The 23,387-nt window shown below is 39.4% G+C and overlaps 2 protein-coding genes across 28 annotated transcripts; both read right to left on the bottom strand.

The window, feature by feature from the left end:
• Positions 1–92: 92 nt before the first annotated feature.
• LOC147167120 (single-strand selective monofunctional uracil DNA glycosylase-like) lies at positions 93–2,614 on the bottom strand. Its single transcript, XM_086087931.1, has 2 exons — positions 2,252–2,614; positions 93–1,068 (listed from the first exon to the last, which is right to left on the bottom strand). Exons 1-2 carry the CDS (start codon positions 2,552–2,554, stop codon positions 502–504), a joined length of 870 nt encoding a protein of 289 aa, XP_085944057.1. The 5' UTR covers positions 2,555–2,614; the 3' UTR covers positions 93–501.
• A 679-nt stretch (positions 2,615–3,293) lies between these two features.
• Positions 3,294–22,945, bottom strand: znf740a (zinc finger protein 740a). 27 transcript variants are annotated; one of them, XM_086086360.1, is made up of 20 exons: positions 22,596–22,944; positions 21,016–21,184; positions 20,687–20,869; positions 20,341–20,487; positions 19,795–19,915; positions 19,535–19,618; positions 17,130–17,213; positions 16,586–16,669; positions 15,462–15,545; positions 14,347–14,430; positions 13,671–13,754; positions 12,617–12,700; positions 12,222–12,305; positions 10,361–10,444; positions 9,959–10,042; positions 9,125–9,208; positions 8,713–8,796; positions 7,281–7,364; positions 6,798–6,916; positions 3,294–5,581 (listed from the first exon to the last, which is right to left on the bottom strand). In XM_086086360.1, the coding sequence occupies exons 2-20, from the start codon at positions 21,058–21,060 to the stop codon at positions 5,408–5,410; spliced, it is 1,881 nt and encodes a 626-aa protein (XP_085942486.1). In that variant the 5' UTR covers positions 21,061–21,184; positions 22,596–22,944; the 3' UTR covers positions 3,294–5,407. The 27 variants fall into 27 exon arrangements, with proteins under 27 accessions (XP_085942486.1, XP_085942487.1, XP_085942495.1 ...); XM_086086361.1 differs by having other exon boundaries at positions 20,371–20,487; positions 22,596–22,943; XM_086086369.1 differs by lacking the exon at positions 7,281–7,364 and having other exon boundaries at positions 22,596–22,945.
• Positions 22,946–23,387: the final 442 nt, after the last annotated feature.

Genomic DNA, 23,387 nt, shown 5'->3' with positions numbered 1-23,387 from the left:
CTATAAGTCACTTAGAACCCCCCCCCCCCCACACACACACACACACACACACACTATTTTTAGATAAATTCAAAAACTTTCATGTCCAAAAACACAATCAAACAGTACACTTTATTTTAATTATCATCAATTTTCCAATTTGTAGTAATAATAAATAATACATGGAATTGTAATAGTGTTGCATTACAAGGTGTGAACATGACCTGAACATTCATAAAGTTTAGGAATATAAACCTTCAGAATACCATAACCATGATATTAAGTAGAAGAAATCTAAATACCCATAAGTGGTAAAATTGTAATGCAAAATAAATAATTGTATAAGAATACAACGTATTTGTACAAAAAACAGCATACAGTATTGCCTGTAACAAAAACCATGAGTATACATTTGTGTACAGTATATTTATGAATCTCACCCAAAATTAGCTGGGGGAATCCAGTTCACCCACAACCCTAATGAAGACAGCAGTATAGAAAACGGGTGGATGCATTCTCCATCTATGAAGTCTCTTGAGTGTGAGAGGATTCTGTACATGTGTTTTTACTCAGCAAAGAGAGGACACCCAGTTCTGCTAGCTTAGCTTTAGCAACAGTCTCCCAGCCCTTATTAGCCAGAGGGTTCCTGGGGGAAGGATGCAAGATGCACTCCACTCGTACATCAATACCAGCTACGGCAAGAGCGCGGCGTGCCCGCTGCTCCGCCACCCTGCCCACACCGATCACCATGGAGACACCCAGGGCCTCCACGGCTTGACACAGGGCAATGTCACATAGGCGCAGGAGTTGCTCACGCTGGCTGGATTTGAGCTCAGGGGGGGTCAGGTTCTTCCCGCTGCTGCTCATGAATATGAGGGGGCAAAGGTTGTGCACAAAACAGTGGCGGAAGAACACCTCCGGCTCACCGCACAACTTTCTGAAGAAGCCCCAGAAGCGGGCGCCGCTCACTTCGCTCTGAGTGCAGGCCAGGCCGCTGATGCGGCGCTTCGGATGCTCGTCGTCGGGGCGACCGACTGACCCCGTGATCTTCAGCCAATCAACTACCGACTTCACTTCACCAAAAGGAACCTGTGAGAGATGACGGTGTTTACTTTCCTCCCAGTGAATTGATGCAAGTCAACGTCTGACAATTATATTAGTTGCACGACTGAAATCGACAACAATTATTGAGTATTGGGGTCACACTGAAAAGAAAAAAAAACACAAGATTAAAGTCATAATCTTAAATCGTATATATTTGAGATACAAAGTCATATACCTCAGAGTAAGGTTTTATGATTATTAAAGTCATACATACAAACATTTGAGATAAGCAGCTACCTGCTTTCTCTCCATACCCGTCATATAATTACAATCTAATACTTTCAATCAAAAAGTCAACAATCAATTCAAATTACTGATAATGCTCATACTCATAATGATCGGATGTTTATGTGTGTTTTTTGCCACTTTGATCAGAACATCTAAAGTTCCCATCCTTTGATGTAACTTATTTTGGTATATAAATAAATATATATATATATATACCTTTGTTCTCATTATATGACTTTAATATTGAAGCAACATGCTAGTTTTTTTCCTTGCAAATACAAAACTTATTGTTGTAATATTAATTTATTCTTGTAATATTATGACAAAAATTTTGAAAATATTAAACTTTTTACCCCAAAAATATTTGACTTTATTCTAAAAAAAAAATTATTTATATATATATATATATATACAAATGGTTTTCTCATAAAATTAAAAAAAAAAAAAAAGACAACATTTTAATCTGGAAACATGCCTCCTTGAAAATACAAGCTTTCATTCTCGTAATGACCTTTCATCACTTTTTATCTAAAAAAAACTTTTATTTTGACAATATACAGCTTTATTCTTGTAACATTACCACTTTAAAATTTAAAATAATAGATTTTTTAAAATAGATGTTTTGAAAAATATACGAGTTTGATTGTTTTTTGTTGTTGTTTTTCTTGGGGTGGGGTGGGGTGTGTGGGGTCAACAACATTTGACTGTGGCCCTGAGAGTCTGTTTTAAGCGATTTATTTTCATTTGTTGGTGGGGCAATATTTCAATTAAGAGGATGGATTTCACGTACAAGAAATTCCCTGCATACTCCCGTGAGGAAACACTATCAATTCGGTTTTAACAATGTAGTGTAGATTTTCCCAAATGTATGTAATACAATGAAAATGACTGATGAAGTGATCTTGAAGACTGATTGCTAGTAAATCAATGCTAAACTCACCCCAGTCTGGGCCATGCCAAACGGTCCAGGATTCATGCCTAAAAACAAGAAGCTCTGGCCCGCCTGGCAGTACTTTTCCACGTAGCATCGGTGCGTCTCCCATGCGTACTCCAGTGGATTGTACACATAGCGGACGGGTTCTCCGAAACTGAGCCCACGGAGGTGCGCGTTGAGCTCCAGTTCGAGCTTCAGGAACCTGCATGAAGGGGTCGCGTTTGGATCCGGGATCCACTTTAGTACGACGCGTTCCTTTGCGTCCTGCTCGTTTCCATCACCTCGCGACAATTCACTGCCATTTAACATGATTCTTGTTCAATTTGCATTGATGGTATTTACAAGCTACTGTGTTGACGTTTCTTTCCTGTGTGCGTTTTGTTTTACGGAGACAACAACCAACATTTGAGGACATTACCGCCGCCTTCAGTCTTGGAATATGTACTACATCTGTACTGGGATTATCTCAAAATCTGAGATTAGACTAAAATGCTCTGAATTAATTTAAATTGAAGAAATGTTTGTTCTAAAACTGACATGCAGATTATAAAGATAGAGGTAAATTTGTAAAATTAATTTGAGAATTGTATTGATGGAAAATGTGGAATACTGAACATATGGGAATTCGGGGAGTGTAAAAAAAAAAAAAGTCTCTAAAATGTCCTGAAGGGAGTTTCTAAATACGTCAAATATATTTAAATTGAGGGAGTTTTTAGTGAATTGCTGAATACAGAAAACAATTTGATAAATAGTGCTGCATAGTGCATACGTTCCGAAAAGTTTTAAATTGAATTGGTTGTGAATTGTGTAAAACAAATGGAAAATGTGGAATACAGAACTCTTTCTGAATAGTTAAAAAAAAAAAAAAAAAAACTTAGTAGTAGTAATAGTTGTAGGTCCACTCTTGGTTTTGCATAAATCTTAAATTTCAACAGCAAAACTATACCTGTACTAATTAATGCATAATGATTGAACATACTAAATTCCCTGAATGTAAAAATCTGTTATTTGAAATCAAGTATAAGCAATTGAATTAATGAGACAGACATCCTTAACAAATGTTTTTATTTCAGCATAATAGTAAGAAGCCTCTCCTCCGATTTCCATACGGTTGAAACTAATTGGATCACAAGGGTACATTATTAGTTAGCCCATTTTACAATAATTATTGTAACAGTTTTAGGAAGTTACTTGAATGCACTCATTTTTTCTACACAAAATAATCAATATCAAGATTCTATTATTTCAACTGAGGACCATAACTCTGCATGCAAGACTAATAAAGAAAACAACTAATCTGTGATAGCTACCGTTACGCCGTCGCTCTCCTAATACCATGATCAATATAATTTACTACCAATACCAGGGCCTTTGCATTAGAAGGAATCTTTTACTTAAAAACAAACCACCATGGTGGGCTGTCAACTGTACTGATCCAAACGCTTTTGTTCATCTTTTCTGAGGAGAAAGAGGCTTTGTCTAAAACAGAGTACAGTTTGAAGGGAACAAAAATATCCATCACACAATTTGCCTTCCCCCCCCTCTCGTCACTCCAGTGTTCACAATTTTAGAATAAAAACGTACTTGAAATAAAACTCGGACCCACGTTTGATCCGAGCGAAAAGTTAAAACCTCAATGTTAAAAACAAGCGATTGAGACATCAGGGGTCTTTTGCGTGGTCCTACTTAAAAACTAAACTGACAACAAGTACTGTATTGCCCTTTTAACAAGTGTCACTATGCTTTGTGCACAGCTGGAACAGTGTCGATGCATTCCTCGAACCTGACCCTCCCGTTAGTCCGTCGGCTGTAAACACAGCAAAGTGAAATCAACACCGTTCATTTGTATTGAACATAAAGCGTGAACGTTCTTTCTGGAAATCACGGAGGGAGTAAATACACTCTGGGATTGCGCCTATCTTACATTCAGTCAACCTCAAGAATGTCTTATGTACACACAAGCTCGTTCTCGTCGCAAGATCTTGGACGACGACAACAACTCGAGGAGGGTCACGTTTGAGAAATCAATCAGCAGGGAATAAAGCGGCCGTGATGGAACCTCTCTGCCATTGCCGGAACAACAAAAATGCTTGTTACAATAATGTTTAGCATTACAATGATTATTTGTGTATCCGCACTTTGTTAAGGCTACACCCAATGATATGACATACACCTGTTAAACACACCAAGCACATAATATCTGCATAAAAAGGCAATGGTTAGTGCGCGGCTCATTATGTGACTCCCCATCAGTGACATTTTCTGCGCCACTGGGTTCACCAACATTCTGTAACCACGACAGTTTAGAGGAAAAACGTCCACTGTGACATCAAAGCGTCCTTTGTCTTTGTAGATACATCTGATACACAATAATAAAACATTGAGGGGGAAAAAAAGCTAAATAAAATTGGATAAAAGAAGAGGATTCTGACACTGAGAGAAATCTCAATGTGAGAGATGTGTACAAGCAACAGAAAGGGGGCGGGGGGTGGGGGACTCAACACGTGGCCAGAATGGGATCATCCACTCATCTCCTACTCCATGGAAGTCCAATAACGCCCATTGGCTCACAAGGCTGTAAATAATTCTCAGCCACACACACAAAAAAAAAAAAAATCTACTTAAGTCCGACTGTGAATGTAAGTAGCAATATTTACAGACAGTTTACCTCTAATGTTGTTAGAGGCAAAGAATGCCGGTCAACCAGATGGCTTCACAATAGAGTCCCGGTCAAGCTACCGTTGCCATGGTGAAACCAACTGAAACACAGCTGCCACGGCCGGACAGACCTGGTTGACGGCAAGCCATATTTGGACCTAAGTGACGAAGCTTAAGAGACACAATGAAATGCTTTTCCTCGCAACGATGTCCATGTATGTCCATTAAAAAAAAACAAAAAAAACCTGCTGTCATTACAGAGTACCAACAAATGTGGATGCATCGGAACAATAAAAACAGAGTAAGTACAAAACAGGAACACTCTTCATCACAGAAAAGTCTCGTCATTAAAAAAAGATGGTGGGGAGAAAAGAAACAGTTATAACGAAACAAACAAATGTCCCGCGGTTATTAGTAATCCAAGACTGGTCAGTCTGCGCTTGAGCCGCGCCCGTCGGCCCGTCCTGTGTCCGGTAGCATAGTGGACGCGGCGAACATGGAATGTCAGACGGCCAGACGACCCGGAGGTGGGTGCATGGGGCTCCAGGTCGGCGGGGCGGGTGGAGCTTCTTGGGCGTATTGGCGCGGTTCACAACACGGCTGGTTCTCCACTTTTGCTACGCCGCGGCCCTGGCACAGCCGGCGGTGCCGCAGCAGACGGTCTGTCCGGGAAAAGTTCTTTGGGAAAGCAACAAGTGGGTTTTTGTTAATACAAGACATGCATGGCAGGTTAATTGAACACTCTAAATTGTCCCTAGGTGTGATTGTGAGTGTGTATGGTTGTTTGTCTCAGTGTGCCCTGGATTGGCTGGTGAGGACAAGCAGTTAAGAAGATGGATGGATGGATGACGTTTTCCACACATGCGTCAACATGAAATACAAGTACACTTGCAAAGAGGTTGGAAAACGTAAGGTACATTTTCCATTTTACATTTAAGATGGGGAATTTTGCAAATATTCCAAATTGGACACTTTCCATTGGAATTTTGAGCCTCTCAACAGTGCATATTCTCAGATTTCTGTAGTCCTCCTCCACAAAAGCAGACTGATTATATCTTTGTGTGTAATCAAAATCAGACATTGGTTCTGCTTATACTTTGGAAAACAACGGTCAACCAGTAACTGAATCATAATCATTCTTGTTTATGCATTATCTGCAAATCAAATTTAATACATCATATTTAATTATCCTTAATGCCATTTAAGGCATTCATTTGAGCAAAATCTATTTAATGGCATTTCATGCTTTTTAAAGACCCGTGGAAATCCTGTCTGCACTCTCAATGAATGTATTAATAAGTCGTTTGAATGTATTAGTAAAATGTGTGGCAAATACTTAACACGTAGCATTTTTCCCCCCATTTCACAGTGTGATGCCACAATTGCATTATGGGAAAAACTTTGTTTTTAGCATTCAGCACCAATATGATTGGAAAACATTTATGAATACGTTTGTATGACTTTACAGTTTGCTTGAACGACATAGCCCAGTCAAACCTAACTCCACATTAGCAGTTCCGTACTTTCAAAGTGAGTGCATCATATCAAATCGAACCCCACTGAATCAAACCGGGGGAAAAAAAACTGTTTGAAATGTCCTTGAATTGTATTACACACTCCTATTAAAAATGCTTTTTGTTCATCAATTAGTTCAAAAAATAATCAATTTTCGGAACCGTTTATGCACATAATGACTGCTTTTGATTTTAAGAATCATAACTTATTCAACTTTTCAAAACTTGAGAAAGTAACATTAAAATGAAAACACTTTTTAACATTTTGGATCACTGTTAACTATTGACGTGAACAACATTAATATAATTTTTTTTATTATTTTTTTAAACATTCACAATTAAACTCCTCTGCAGAATAAAATCAAATAGGTTGTTCTCACCTGCTGGCAGCGCTCACACTGGTAAGGCTTCTCGCCACTGTGCACGCGCTTGTGTCTTTCCAGGTGGTAGCGCTGGATAAACCTCATATCACACATGTCGCACGCAAACGGCTTCTCCCCTAGCAAAAAGCACACACAACAGAGTCAATGCGTCAATATTTGTGTTTTTGCACCACTAAAGTGTGTCAAACTGTCTTTAAGGACTATCGTTGCAGCAATAGTAGAAAAGCCTTATCTGTAACTAATGAGTGTTTGGATTGTCAAAAGGCCTGCTCATCAACTCATTATGTGTAGATCAGAGTGGAGTTATCGTGGCCCAGATGTACGCAACAACATCTGGGCTGCGACTGTGTGATGCTGGTTCAACATCCCATCAAAGTGGAAGCTGCGGTGTGGCGCGTCGGGCGGGGGATGGGGGTGCGCGCGGCAGTGGTGGGAAGGGGTGGGGGGTAGGGGGGAGAGGCGCGGCAACGGAACGCATACCCGTGTGAGTGAGGCTGTGTCTCTCCAGGTGGTTACGCTGAATAAACCTCATGTCACACATGGAACAAGCATACGGCTTCACCCCTACACACACAGAGCAGCGTATTAGGCCTACCCGCCACACACCACACAAGGTCAAGTAACGTGCAACATCACCTCTGCCACACACACACACACACACACATGTTCACACATGCAACTACGTGGATACAGCTGGAACACAGAATATGTCAAGCGCACTGTGTCACATTAACAATGGGGCGTTCTACATGTACTGTAAGAACCCTAACTTTTGTTCTCCCACGTTCACAGATACGTGTCATAAACGAAGGCTAATTTCTGCATGTATGGAGTCGTTTAAAGGTCAATATTTGTTAAATTGGGTCAAAATCATATCTCACTTTGAGGTAATAGAGCACTGACATTTCTCCCAACAAATCAGTTAAGAAATGATAACAAAAGGAATGTGTACGGTAGGGACAGACTAATTATCAGCACCGATTCTTTGAGATTATCATTGATTTAAGAAAAAATATGTGATAGCCGTTAAGAGATCAATTTAGAATTTAACTTATCAGGTAACTATAAACGATGCTGCTGGCCTTTTACTTTAATTTGCAATAAAAAATAAAAATAAGTGAAAGTTTAACATTTTAGTAATTTTGAAATTTTCTACTAACTGTAGAAGACACTTAGTAGCTATTTACATATTTAAGTTCAAATTTAACTTTTAAGACAAGATTATGACACTGGGAGTCTCCTGACCTTTTTGTTAGAATTTTAAAACAATAATTTATTATATTGTCTAAGATAATAATTTAAAAAAACAACAACAACAAAGCTATGAGTTTGAGTTTTTTTTTTGTTATTTATTTATCTGCCTCCTTGACTACAATTAGTAGTAGTAATTGGTATCAGAATCAGCCCTGAAGAAAAAACATACCAGTATCTGGACTGGTATATTATTTTTATTTTTTTATTTTAATGTTACAGAAGTCCTTTATTTTTATTTTCAACTGAAACAGTGAGGGTCCAAAACAAATGTCTTTTTTTCTATTAATAAATAAACAAACAAAGTATTGGTAGTTAATCTAATACGCTAAACTAATTACGTCCCAATGAGTCGTCTTGTGAAACAGTTGCAGTGGGGAAACAAGACGGAGGATTACACAAATCCACATCTGAGACGCTCTCTATCCGAGTTCAGAGATTAGCACGGTAACAATCAAAAAAAGTTGGCTTGTCGTGTCATCAACTTCAACCTGTGCGTGTGACAAAAGCTTGAAGGAGGTTTTTGTTCAAATTAGAGGGAAAGGTTGAACTAAGTGTCGGCATTTGTGGCAGGCAGTGTCTAAGCTATCCTCTTGGAAATATCGCGTCAAACACACTGAGTGACTGGAAAGATGAGAGGGGCAGGTGTATGGACCCATACCCGTATGAGTGAGGCTGTGTCTCGCCAGGTGGTAGCGCTGAACAAACCTCATGTCGCACATTGTGCAAGCAAAAGGTTTCACACCTAAACGCAGAGCATTAAGACATTAATTTTCAAGACTTTGTCATCAAATCGATTAGTAAAATTGTCATTGATGGGTTGTTAACCACTTTTCAGAACTCATTCTAGTAATGAAGTTTAAGTTGTGTTTGACCAATTTCCAAATCCACAGCTAACACAACATGAGCTGATGATGTCACACTATGTTGGCATTTATTTAGTGTCTGCGATTTAAACGTGATGTAGAAAACGCTTAATGGCACACGACCAATTCCGTTATATCATCTAGGAGCTAGCTAGCCTTGTGTCATCTATTATGTTACATTCATTGTTTAGGTGGGCGGGTGCATACCCAAATGAGTGAGGCTGTGTCTCGCCAGGTGATAACGCTGAAAAAACCTCTTGTCACACATGGTGCAAGCATAAGGTTTCACACCTAAATGCAAAGTGGCAATGTTATATGACTTACGCTCCATTTTCATTCCTTTCCAGAACATCCCGACGCGATTGGTTATTAACCACACAGTCGCCAATTCATGCAAAAATTTAATTCAGCCTCTCGGCGGCGCATTTAGCTGCTTTTGCATCAACAACAACACAATAAATAATATGGCGCGATTCTCAACTGTACATTTCATGCAAGTACCTGCCAGTAACAGAGTTGCCAATCCTCCCGACTTCTCGAAATGCCCAGGATGCAGAAATGGGCACAACCGCCGACATGGCAGACGTCGACTAGTGATCAAGTCTAATTGTGAATTCAGGTGCACTCGCGTCAGCTCATGCGTGCATGAGCTCGCAACATTGACATGTCGTATAATTAATGGCTTTGTGCGAAGGCGCCCTGAATTCACAATTGTGTGGCCAGATAACACACATAGACAATAGAAGACAGATTTTTTTTCTTTTTTTTTTAATTTATGTCAGGAGTTGGGCTGATTCTGAAAATGAGGAGTGTTGGCATCTCTGCTGTGACTGTTGCATTGTGAAAACACACTACAATATCCAAAAATAATGTCCTCCATTTTCTTGAGGATGAATGCCTTCGACTGTAAAAGGTAACTCAGCTATAAACGCCAAATGCATTTTTTTTTAAACACATTTTGCCGTTAATACATAAAAGAAAGATTTGAAGTGAGGCTGTGTGTACTAAAGCTTAATGGGCAGTAAGTGCATAGACGCATACCAGTATGAGTGAGGCTGTGTCTGGACAGGTGGTAGCGCTGAACAAACCTCATGTCACACATGGTGCAAGCGAAAGGTTTCACACCTAAACGCAGAGTATTACAGGTATTACTTTCACACTTCGGTTTTTGGTGTTCACAATCCAACAGTGATGCAATGTGCGTCTTCTCTATTAAGAATTGATGGGTTGTAAACCAACATTTTCAGTAATTAGATCAATATTTTTGAAATACTTCTTTAAATTTATGACCAATCTCTGTACAAAATGTGGAAAACAATGATCCACATCTAAGATGTCGTTACAGATATGACAACATTTTAGGTGTCCGTCACATATGCTGTGTGTGATGTCATGTCACATCAAATGTGACGTTTAAGTGTCATGGGCAAGGTGGGCGCATACCCATATGAGTGAGGCTGTGTCTCGCCAGGTGGTAGCGCTGAAAAAACCTCTTGTCGCATATGGTGCAAGCATAAGGTTTCACACCTGAATGCAAAGTAGCAACATTATAATATTTTTGCTTCACTTTGCTGCTTTGTTTATGTAAACATGCCTAAGCTATTGGTTATTAACCACACATTTCCCAATTAATGCAATGACAATGTCTTAATCTGTTTACATTTCAGCTTGTTTTTACTGCCGATGTAGCTTTAGATTTTGTGGAATAATGAAACACTACTTTAGGCAAATAACACGCTAGCTAAGGCGAGCTAATGTCAAACATCACAAACAATCCGACAGAACAAATTTGAACAAGAGTCTATTAAATCAATTATTAATCAGTCTTGTTATTCAGCGCTGCTATTTAAAGTTAAAGAAACATACTTGACATGAAGGCATTGGCCGATATTAGATTGTGACAGTATTATAACCGTAAGCAAAAATATTGCAGTATCACTTTTGGAAAATTTGTGTGGATAAATAAAATTCTTCCCACATTGAACACAACCTATTTTATTTGTAAACAAAATATACAATATTTGGTGCAGAAGAAACATGTACCATATTACGTTTAAACAAATAAATAAACATTAAAGGTGTATTCAAGGATTTCCTCAAAAAGTAGAAGCCAAACGTCTGTTTGTGACGTTTAAAAAAACTGCACACAACTCTTGCTTGTCCGGGCGACACGCCTCTCAAATGTCGCTAACGTGCGAGCTCATCTTCATCTTCATCAGTCTCTTTAATCTTTGCAGCCGGCCTCGCTTCAAAGACGGGTGTCCTCTTGCGGCTCTCAGCTATTTTCTAAGTACGCGGTGAGCTCGGTGGAGCAACAACGATGAATGGCTGAATCCGAAGCTCACAAAACACACAAAGTGCGCATGCGCAGCTAGGAATGAGCACGCACTGTCTCGATACGGCAGATTGATTGACAGGATCGAGAAACAATCATTAAGATGATCCACCCGGAAGGCACAGCGGCAAAAAAAAATCCTTGAATCCACCTTTAACATTCTGTATTAAATTTTCTTAGTAAGTAACAGTGGACAGTTACAGGTGAGCTATTTTTAGAACAGACCCGTGGGCTATTCATGTTGTCCTTGAGGCCAACTAGTACTCGCAGGCACAGTTTTTGTTGTTTGTTTTTAGGACAATCCACATTAATCGGAGCAAAACGCATATTAGCGGTTATTGAAACCTTGACGGTAAACCGGCAATCGGTCCAAGCCTATTGACATGCTTGACAAGCAATCAGGGTCTCGAAAGCCGAAGCAAATAACGCAAACGAATAAACATGCTTCAAGAGAACTCGTTTTTTCTTAATATGTTGTATTCCCATAAAAAGTGTCCATTAACCCTCTTCAGAAGTTGTCACTGTTCACATGCTTTCCATTTTGCCTTTGTCTAATCCAAACAACTGCCACTGCCTTTATATCCTCAAACAATCATTATATACCCATGTTTATCTAGTTTTTAGATTGGAGATGATTAATTGCAACTTTACTTAAACGTATTCATGCAAATATAGCAGCAGACAATCCTAATTAAAAGTCAGCCATACAGAGTGATGTGTCTGTTTCTATGGGTCGTATTTTCGATTAATACATTTTTGACACTAAGTAAAGGAAATGTGTTCACAACTATAAGGATCTATGCTCTTTACTACAAAAATAATACTAAAAACTCACAGAATCCTACCGTAATAAAAAAAAAATAGATTTCCTCAAATCCCCCGCATCAGATATGAGAAGTTACACATGAGTGATGTGACAAATGGAAAGGTGCACACAGGATGTACTGGGCACGGTGTACGGACCCATACCCGTATGAGTGAGGCTGTGTCTCGCCAGGTGGTAACGCTGACAAAACTTCATGTCACACATGGTGCAAGCATAAGGTTTCACACCTAAATGCAGAGCATCAACAGCATTAATTTGTGTCGCTGCCCCAAAGAAACAAGAAATCTTGATCATCCGGGCTAAATTGATGTCTGTGGTTAATAACCAATGTCATACCCTAACATTAGTGACATGGGCAAAATAGGTGGTTGTATAAATTTACACTATTTTCTGGTCCACTTACAATTACTCGAGCCAATAATGACAATGGTGCTAATACACTAAATCTGCCCCATCAACAATGTGTCAGAACACAAACAGTTAACAGATGTTGCAGCATCCTAATGGTGTGACGGTTTTAAGATTGGCAGGCGCATACCCATATGAGTGAGGCTGTGTCTCGCCAGGTGGTAGCGCTGAAAAAACCTCTTGTCACACATGGTGCAAGCGTACGGCTTCACCCCTACGCACACAAAGTACCAGCTTTAGCGGGGAAGAGAAATTATTCAACTGCCAAAAATGATCGCCGCTAAACTTTACTAATTGTTTAGTAAAGTTTGGTTGCACTCATCAGCGCTTAGTTTGCTGCAGAGATTCCGCCAGGTGAGGAAGTACATCTGCCATTCCAATTGAACATGACTTTTCTCTATAACTAAGATTACTAATGCTACAGTCTGTGTTCAAATTTATAAATATTGGAGGCCAATAAAAATCATCCGGGCAGCAAGCGGAACCAATCTGCAAACCTGGAAACCTAAATATCCAAGCGAAAAATTGAGGTCCTAAATGGACACATTTCACCAAGCACAATAGCCAATAAGAGATTTCCTAATATCTACAGATTTATTTTTCAACGCTGATCGCAGGTTAGACAATTTTAGGCAGTTGGCAAACATCTGCAAAGTAAAATCGGACATAAAATGTAACACTGTAGATAAGTGATTAACTGATAACTGTAGAATGACTGATACTTCTGTGGAAATCATTTCAAAGACAAAAGTGGAGAAAAGACAATGTGAGTCACTCGAGTAAGCAACAACACAATAACTAAGCCTGTGCTGAGTGTGTTGTTGATCAAATACATACTCATAAAAAACATTTTTCTGACCTAGGGCTAACCGAAATAATTTGTATAATCCCTCACACCTATTTAATGTTAATGAAGATTCTGTAAAAAATTCCTCATGTTTAAGAATAAAGACCTACGTATCAAACGCGTCATCTTCAGTTATTAGGTAAGAATCTTCAATGTATGGTGCCACAATATAACAGAAACATAACAATTAAAAACATGAAGTGGGACTTTCATTTCTATCAGACTATACAACTGCTTGCGAAGTACACAATCATTTGTCTACATTGGGACATGCGATAACACAACTTTAAGGCAACCTCATCACCATGAGTGTCACATTCAGATAAAAAGGACGTACCTGTGTGAGTGAGACTGTGTCTTTCCAGTTGGTAACGTTGTATAAACCTCATGTCACACATGGTACAAGCATATGGCTTCACTCCTGAATAGAACACAAGAAGGTTAGATGCAGTTCTAAAACGCAAAAACACAACATGTAAAAGATGCAAGGACATGCTATTTATTGGGTGATTTAATGCTATCAAATTGATCATAGATGAGACATTACGCCACAAAGAACTGGCAGACATCACAAGCAATTACAAAAAAGATATATGGAGGAGCTACTTTAATAATGTTCAGTCTCAATGCAGACAGTTGTCAACGTTTTTGCACAAATGCATCATTTCATTGGTCAAGAAGCCAAATATTGATTCAAAACTCTTTTTGGTTATTTCAGACTACTGATGTCTGCCATTGAATCTTAATTGTGTAATGTGCCCGCTATTGGTGGTGTCATAAAGTGCTCAGTGTTTCACATGCTATAGTAGGTAACATTACAGTTTTCAATCACAAAGAGGGACATTTTTTCCAGTGGACGGTTTTCCAACAAAGCCTAGAGTTTTAGTGGAAATTTTCCACCAATTACATAATGATGTCATTGTAGGAAACGGGACTTAAATAATAGGTTAGACATGTTGTTGGTTGGTTATATTTAAAGTTTTTAAAGTAAAAGGGGAACAAATGCAGCATACCGGTATGAGTGAGGCTGTGTCTTGCCAAATGGTAACGTTGGAAGAACCTCATGTCACACATGGAGCAAGCGTACGGCTTCACCCCTGAATACATACAGTACCAAACTTTATTAAAGTGCTCCTGTCAGCTACAAACACAAATGTATTTTTACATGTACACGTCAGTTTGGGGCCATTACAAATTCTATATTCTATCATGGCTAACGAGTCGCTAGTCACACATTCAAGCCAATACAATGAAATTAAGGAAACCAAAAATAAGTAATGAAAGAACTGTACAAAATGGAAGGGCCCTTATTTGTTTTGAGCTGCTTTTCCACTGTGTGGCACCTACACGGCTCGCCTCGGTTTGCTTGAATCTGTAGATTTTCAACTTTTAAAAAAAACAGGCCTGAATGAAATTATCAGTCATTTTAAAACATTTTAAAATGTTCAATACCCACACGATATTGTGTTCAATAATTATATTGAATGAATCTACCAGATGACAGAATAGACTTTCTGCCTTTGTCCATTCTTAGAAAAAAAGGTAGGTTGCACATAAATGCAACTAGTTCTCTCATGAACTATCAAACTGTGCTGATCTCATATCTAAAATGGGGCAATGATGTCATCTACTGGCAATTGCATATCAGTAAAGTTGTTTCCAAGTTTGAAATTTACAGTGGAGCAGAATCAGATGCTCCCCCACATATCCCCGTTGAAAAAAGCTTAATTGACAAGTATACTCGTCAATGGCAGTGAATTAACTAGTTACGCTAACAAACAATAATGGAGATTTATTTAGAGAGAGGCTGGCACCAGCAAGAAAACAAGGCCCTGTGGAGTATGATGGAATGCTAACATTAGCGCGTGTTGCTTTTCATCATTTATAGCCTTGTATCCAAATGTTCTAAAAACGCAACAACAAATCTGCCGCGGTTTAGCCCATATGGTCTCGTCACGTCATGCTTGGAACCTCAACCGACAGTGGAAATAGGGCAAGAGCTGTCCGTGTAGGTATCGTACAGTGGAAAGGCGTTTTGTGTCCCAGTGCTCTGACAAGTAGGGTGAGGCCTAACACTAGAACACTCCAATGTGAGGTAAGGTAAGAGGGGTTGAGAATAAACATGTACCCGTATGTGTGAGAGTGTGTCTCGCCAGGTGGTATCTCTGGAAAAATCTCATGTCACACATGGAGCAAGCATATGGCTTCACCCCTGTACACACAGAGCAAAAAAAAATTGTAAAAAGAAAAACCAAACACCACAATGATCTCAACAGGGACACACCCGGTTATTATGTATCCAGACATGCCAAAGGGCACCATACGCACTGAGCTATTGTTTTATAGTCCTTCACAATACATGTTGAAAGAGTACAACATGTTCGTCTTTAAGCTAAGGTCAAAGTGTGTCAACCAATGAAAGTATCTAGCTCAGGGGTCAGCAACCTTTTATGGTCAAAAGAGTCATTTTAGGCCAAATACATAAAAACATCTTTGTGGAGCCGCAAAACCTTTGAACATTGGATGAACGAAACCAGACGCATTGTACATTTTTGCCTCTCTTCTTCCTTTTTTGGATCTTTTATGGCTATATTTTTACATCTTATTCTGCCCTTTTTGCTATCAATTTTCTGATATGTTTTGGCAATTTTGTGGACATTTTATGGTAATTTGGGGGGGATTTCATCTTTGTTTTTGTACATTTAATTGCTACTTTTTGAACGTTTTTATTTTCTGCCTTTTTTGGAAATTCCAAAGACATTTTCTGGTAATTTTCTGCCTTTCTTCTTCTTTATTATTATTATTATTTATTTTTTTTAAATACATTTTATGGTTGCTTTTTGAACATTCTAATGTATTATTTTTTAAACTAACCTTTCTCCCTTTTTTTGGGACAATTTACACATTTGAACTGACTTTTTATTTATTTATATATAATTATTCTTTTTTTAATCTAAATTGTTAATTTGTCCAAAGAATATTTTATTTAGAGAATTTTTCTTCAAAAAAAAAAATTGGGGGAGAAAAAAAAAAGGGAGTCACGGGAGAGGGACTAAAGAACCACATGTGGCTCCAGAGCCGGAGGTTGCAGGCCCCTGATCTAGCTGAACAACTGCTTTAAGAGTTAAGTCGAAATATAACAAGCACTGGGCCCGAGAAGACCAGTGTAGATCATTCTAGAAATAAGGAAGAGTTAATTATTACTAGGCCAGTAGGAAAGTTGAAATGGATCAAGGAAGAGCAACCTCATACCCGTGTGAGTGAGACTGTGTCTTGCCAAGTGGTAGCGTTGGAAAAATCTCATGTCACAAATGGAGCAAGCGTATGGCTTCACCCCTACACACAAAAAGTATGTCAGCAGAAGCTACAAGCACAACTCAGAACCATCAACTCTTCCCTCACGCGTAGCTCTTCTTATACATCCACACATCCTTCTAGCAACTAATATTTGGTTGTGTATATACCCAAATCATGTCAGCTACATTAAAATGTGTTTACGTATTTTTTATTTTTTTTAATGGGACAAAGAAGTAATTACGCAGAACAAAGTAGAGCATTCAAGCGGGGGAAAAGATGACGATTCGAACATTTACGAGTATACGTCACGCTAGAATTATTTTATATTTGGCAGTCGGAACATGTCTGGATACATCATTCTTCCTCACAATTCAAGTCTAATAAAAATTTGAAACTCTATGGAGACATGATATCGTTTCCGTCTGTTGTTTAACGAGCCGATAAGTGAAGGCACTTCTGCAAACATCTACCGGGGAAGCTAGTGTAAGTAGACGCATACCAGTATGAGTGAGGCTGTGTCTTGCCAGATGGTAACGTTGGAAGAACCTCATGTCACACATGGAGCAAGCGTACGGCTTCACCCCTACATACACAAAGTAACACGTTAGCTACGAACGTCACTTTGCCATTAAAAAGGGACAGTCAAAGGTTTGTTTAGGTCCAATTGTGTCGTCTGTTATTTGGAAGCATTTGTTGTGTGGGATTATGACACAAAAACAGCCACAGGATGTGAGCCAAGCATGCGTGAACGAGACACACAAGGCAGCAGCAGCAAGACAGCAAAGAAACGCGGGAGACAGCGATCACACTGGCCAGCGAAGCAGACACATTGCACCACTAGTTACTATGATGAATGACCTTTTTAACGCTGGGTAGGGGGTGTTGTTTGAGATCATTTCTTTGTTTTGTTTTTTTAAGGCATGACCTGCCTTGAAACGCTAGAGCCTGCCATTCAATTCCTGCTCCAAACTCACATCATTAAAATTTTGCTGAAGGCCTCAAGTAAAAAAGCCAGAGATAATTATAGCTCTGCCACATAAGCTGCAGCCATTAAGGTGCATATAAATGTGGGTGGACATCAAAGGACTAATTGGTAACACGGTAGGAAACTGCTTCTGCCAAAATGCACCAGGCTGGAGGATGCAAAACACTACAAATCAAATGTGACATGTTCATCTATGGGAAAAAAGTACACACCTTATGAGCAACATCACACTTAATACAACATTTCCTTCCACCTCACGTGCCATAATTTTAATTATACACCCAAAATTATGAGCCACCAAGAAATACTGCAACTTGTCATCTTTAAAAAGCTACATTATTAAATAAATGGAATGAAAACAAATACTGTGGTTACAATTCCATCATTAACATCATACCAAGAGTGTCCACATTAAGTCAAATAATGTGATTGGGATGTCAAGACGACAGGTTGTGGTGTGATGATGACAAGGTCCTTGTTAATGTCACCTGATGTCTGATTTCCTATGGTCTTAAATCCTGATGTCACAGCGTCAACGTAATGAAAGATTTACTTTCTTATAATTAGGGATAATAAGGGACATTACTTATTAGAAGATGACTTTTCTTAAATAATACAAAAAATATATGTTAAGTCCTTTGATGTCCATGCAGTGATTCTAAATGAGAAAATGTTTTGTATTTAAAAAGAAGTGCACATCTGGCCTATTTATAGAGGACAACACCGTGGTCCAAAAGTCAATAGTCAAGTCCACTATCAAGAAATCTTGCTTTTATAACTTTACTTCACAAAAATGTTTATTAGCATTTTTTTAATGCAGAATTCTGTGATCAGATGATATTTTGATGCCACTGCACCTTTATAACCTCATAACACAACAGTCTTCCAACACACACTGCGATATGGAAGACAAGATGAAACCGGTGTCATAAGGACCATAGGGGGCGCTGTTGTATGACGTGTTAAGAAGCCCGAGTGTCTGCATTGATAAATTACATGTAGAAATTAATGTCTCACTCTCTGTATCAGTCAATCAATTAATCTTTAAATTCTCTATCTCCATATTTGAACACACATACGCGTGCGCACACACCGCTATTAACGTGTGTATTTATATATGTGTATTTTAAGTATGTATAAATGTGTGCTTAAGTCACACAGTACGTTCACAAATTCTGAAAGGTCACAGATTAATCTGCAACTCCTGATGGCTGTTTAAGACAAAACCATGCACCAGGCTCTCACTAATGGAATTCAGTGTAATATGGATTTGATTACTTTTAATCATTTGCTTTAATTAATTAATTAATTAATTCATGATGGTCCATCAAAATACATATTAAAATGAAACTGGTCTGTAGTGGAAAAAAAGGTTGGGGACTGCTGTACTGATACTGTGTTGAAAAAAATAGAGGACGTCGATAAATCAACTTAAACTTAACTTTGATCACATTAGAGTTGTCTACAAAAAAAATCTTATGCCTTTCAGGCCTACTACACCAGTGACTAAATGGAAATGCATGCAGTTCTCAAGTACACATTTTTTTTTAATTTCCATATAGATTATTTAGGATCTGTAGTATTCGAAATAAAGAAAACTACCAAAAAAATGCTAAACCCCAAAAAGCAAGGGTTTTTAATAGTGGACTTTGCACTAATAGACCACACACTGTGATAAACTGTCTGGAGCAGGTTTACTTGATGTTGAGGAAACAACTTGGGAAGACAAACGTTGTGCTTAAAATGCTTCGGGCTGAACTGATTTTTTTTTGGGGGGGGGGGGGGGCGTGGTGGCTTTGTTGGAAATTACTGTCCACAGACAAAATGAACCCTGAACATCCGTCCATTATTTAAAGTGTCAGACTACAGAGGTAGTCTGGAGGATAAATGCAACATGGGTACGGTTAAAAGACGCATACCCGTGTGAATGAGGCTGTGTCTCTCCAGGTGGTAACGCTGAATAAACCTCATGTCACATACGGCACAAGCATACGGCTTCTCCCCTAAACCGAAGAGCACCAGTTTTAGTTCAAGCCCTCACAGAAACCACTAAATCTGTGAGGCAAATCCTATCTTATCAAACAGGCCATTTTAAACCTTACAGTTGCTGCACAGTAGTGACCAGACCATTTTAGATTTGCTATATTCAGGGCACTATGGTTGATAGCATGAAGTGTACCTGTGTGAATGAGGATATGTCTCTTCAGGTGGTATCCGCTCCTAAATGCTCCATAACAGTGGTCACAAATAAAGTTTTTCTGCACTTTGGAAGATGGACCGTTCTCATCTCCACCTGTGCCCTGAGGAGGACATTAATGAATCGCTGTTTAGCAACACTTTCTGTGCACCATTCATTAACTGTTTGTTTCCATACCTTCTCCCACCATCTTGTTAATGAAATGTATATAAGTTACACACAAATATGTTAAATCAATGTGTATTTTAGAATTTTTGTTTAAGAATTGATGGAGAATTAACTTACAATCCCCTCCAAAAGGCCGTGGTGCTGCTCCCCCTGTTATGCACACAACTGCTGTTATTGTGCACCGCTCTGCCCTGCTCCCCTCCCCCCGCTTTCCTCTCCAGATCCTCCACCCCCACCCACATCTTCCCTGCCGCTCCTCCCCCCACCCCCACACACACAAACAAATGTGCAGACTAGGGAGAGCCCCAAGAGGGGGAGCGCTCCGAGACCGTTCCCTGTTTTGCAATCACAGCCACTGACCTTCCCTCCCCTTCCCTCTTGTTCTCTCACTTTACAGGGCGCCACAGATTTCCTGTTCTTTTTTTTCTGCTGCAGGTCCTCATTGGTCCTCATGTCCTTCTCATCCAGCAGGCGCGGAGCTTGGAATTCACCTTCCTTCCGGATTAGCTAAAATAAAGAAAAGAAGATTATTTCAAAATGTCTGCTTTTCGGAACTCCTTAAAATGTATAACACTATACAAAGCCAGCCGTGAAAATATGAAGGTTTTGCATTGTACTGAGAAAAAGTCAACACTTTATGAAATATTACAAATCTGGCTTTCAAAGAGTGCAATGTTGCCGCCCAAATTTCACAGTGAATCCTAACCAGGGGTGGACAGCTCATGCCAGACGGGAGGATCATGTGACCCTGGGGACCACGATCAGGTCCATCCCTCTGTGGCGGTGCGTGTCCGAGTGGAGCCATCATCTTTTTGGGTGGAGCTGCCATGGTGCTGGCCTGCATCAGGGCCATACTCGAGAGCACCGCTTCACAGCCGAGTAGACCGGCCTGGGAAATGAAAGATAAGATTTAAGATTAACAATCTGTTGACATGCATCCACTGCATTGCAATTTATCAACGACAACATCCTGAGTGACACAAGACTGTTCATCAAAAGTGACTTGCAACCACTTTGGTGTTATAAAACACAAACCCATTTCATATGGTCGCGGACTGAGCTGCTGGGCAGATGTGACATTGCTGTGGTAACGGTGTGTGTGAGCGCAGGGACAGGGGTGGGGACAAGGTCATCCAGAGAGCCGTCAGTCAGGATGGTCAGGCTGGTGGGAAGCCACACCCACCTCACTCATCTAGCATTCAAACTGAAGAAGAGGAGGATGTGGATGAAATAGACAACACGTGGAATTACAACATCACTTTTTGCCTTTTTAGCTACGTAATCTCCAGTGGTTATGTTTATACAAGTATGGGCTACTGGAAATAAACATGCATCTTATGAGAAATGTGAATATAATGTTTAACTCACAAAGTTATTGACCCTATTATGTCACTTTACAGTACAATGGTACATTTACTTATTGTTTTCAAGGATTTATAGGTAAAGTACTGTAAGTATAACATATGTGTGAATAATCTGAATTTACAGTTAGTATTGGTACTAATTTGTATTGCTAGTTGTAGTAGTTGATAAACAATACAGAAATATATGGCAATAACTGACAACATACATAGCATGGGACATGTTGACAAGGGATTGTGATATGGATTTAAATGGAAAATGACATTTAAACCACAACAAAGTTGCTAAAAATGCAAACAAATCTAACTCAGTATATTTTATTTTTGAACTTTAAATGTGTTAGTTGAAAAACTGTTAAAAATAATAATAATGAAGTGGAAGCTGCTATAAATGTTTTTTAATGACATTCAGACGACGAATTCGATATTTAGCAACAAGCTAACAACTAAATAGGAGAAATGTATAATGTTCATTTAATAAATATGGCCTGGTAGTATGCATTTAGGAGCATAATGTAGTGGTCTTCCCTTGTATTTCGTTAGGCTCGTGTACAATTAACCAAACTTAAAAAATCGAAAATATTTATATAGGTGAAAGCTACAGTGCTAGATTAGCTTTGCTTGGCTAACGTTAACACTTGTTACTGGGTACTAAAGCAGACAACACTATTTTGGGTCACATAAAAATGCTACATTTTGGAGTATGTTATTACTATGACGATGGTAATTTTGTTACCACCTTATGTTTGAGAGAAAGAAAGCTATTTTTCGACATTTTGCAGGGCTTGGCCTTCGCGCTTCAACCTGACCTGACGCTAGTTTAGCGAACATCAAGTAGCCATTAGCTTGCTTGCCTCGGTAGCGCCCTCGCCCACTGCAATGCTACACATTGCGTGTTTTATGCCTTTTAATCTTTAATTACACACAGAAGCTAGACGAACACGTCCGTGACGAAGAGGGGAGTTAACAACAACGCTCTCTTCGTGAATCTTGGAAGACAAAGCCCGAGTCACTCGAGACTAGATGAAGCGATAACGACGCTCATAATGGCCGTCGTGGAGAGCCTCCCCCTCTCGATGAACAAGCTAACGTTAGCTCGCGGCGGCTAACGTCTAAGCTAAAATATCGAGTAAATGTCTCGCTTCCACCCTAGTCCTTACGTGGGCGTCTCGCACGAAGCAGCGATCACCACAAAAAACGAATCGCGAAAGCCCAGCAAACACTAGAATGATCATAAAAGGGCGATCATTTTACCTTGGAGCTTCGGTCGGCCGAGGATTTTCCGAGAGCGTCTAGTTTACAAACACAGGAAACGCCACAGGATGTAAGGACCCACTCCCCCACGCAGCAGCAGCACAGCCTCCCCGAGCCGAGAGATCATCTTCTTCAACCACTCTGTGGCCAGCCAGCGTCGACTCAAAGAACCTTACGCGCTCGCGGAAAGCATTTGGACGTTAAATTGCGACGTTTACTCGACGTTTCGAGTTTGTGGGGGCGTTTTTTTTATTTATTTTTTTGTGGGAGCTGTCCTAGCGCGCTTTGCTGCGGACAGAGGCGCGACTGAAGAGACGCAGATGGAGAAGGAAGAACAAGAGGAGGAGGGAGAGAAGCACTCAGCATAACAACCCGCGCCCCTCCAGCTCCAGCCCCCTTCTAAATGAAAGCCCATCAGAATCACAAAACAATAACGCACTGCCATTTGAATTACAAATTTCAATTTAATCCTTTATATTGATTTTCATCTCAATATGCAGTATTCACATTTCAATTCAATTCAATTTTAGGACGATTGCCCTCAACACGTGTCTCATGATAAAAAATAATTGTTTAGAGATTTTATAGGTCACTGTCCTTTAATAGTAAAGACACCTTTGTATGCCACCTTGGTTCTATATGTGTGAATGTCTCCCATTTGGAAACAGCCTTGCTTGATCCTTTTTTTCAAAGTGCCACTTTAAATGTGTAGACCATAGTAGTGAAGACAGAAGAGATAAATATACTAAATGAACTAAGCTAACTATTTTTCATAATCGATTAATTTGTTGA

The sequence above is a fragment of the Leptonotus elevatus genome, chromosome 10, assembly GCF_054856555.1.
Source record: "Leptonotus elevatus isolate MCC_2025b chromosome 10, RoL_Lele_1.0, whole genome shotgun sequence".
In the NCBI taxonomy this organism is placed as follows: Eukaryota; Metazoa; Chordata; class Actinopteri; order Syngnathiformes; family Syngnathidae; genus Leptonotus; species Leptonotus elevatus.
Note: the sequence above shows the minus strand (reverse complement) of the source record. Positions and strands in the feature narration are given on the sequence as shown.

Excerpts from the sequence above, each read along its gene's own strand:
- znf740a (XM_086086360.1), bottom strand. The coding sequence starts at position 21,060 with ATGTCACATCTGCCCAGCAGCTCAGTCCGCGACCATATGAAATGG. Across the intron at positions 20,870-21,015 it reads TCCGCGACCATATGAAATGG|GCCGGTCTACTCGGCTGTGA; the intron begins GTTTGTGTTTTA and ends TTCATTTCCCAG. Across the intron at positions 19,916-20,340 it reads AAGAGGGAAGGGGAGGGAAG|GGCACAGGTGGAGATGAGAA; the intron begins GTCAGTGGCTGT and ends TGTCCTCCTCAG.
- LOC147167120 (XM_086087931.1), bottom strand. The coding sequence starts at position 2,554 with ATGTTAAATGGCAGTGAATTGTCGCGAGGTGATGGAAACGAGCAGGAC. Across the intron at positions 1,069-2,251 it reads TTGGCATGGCCCAGACTGGG|GTTCCTTTTGGTGAAGTGAA; the intron begins GTGAGTTTAGCA and ends CATCTCTCACAG.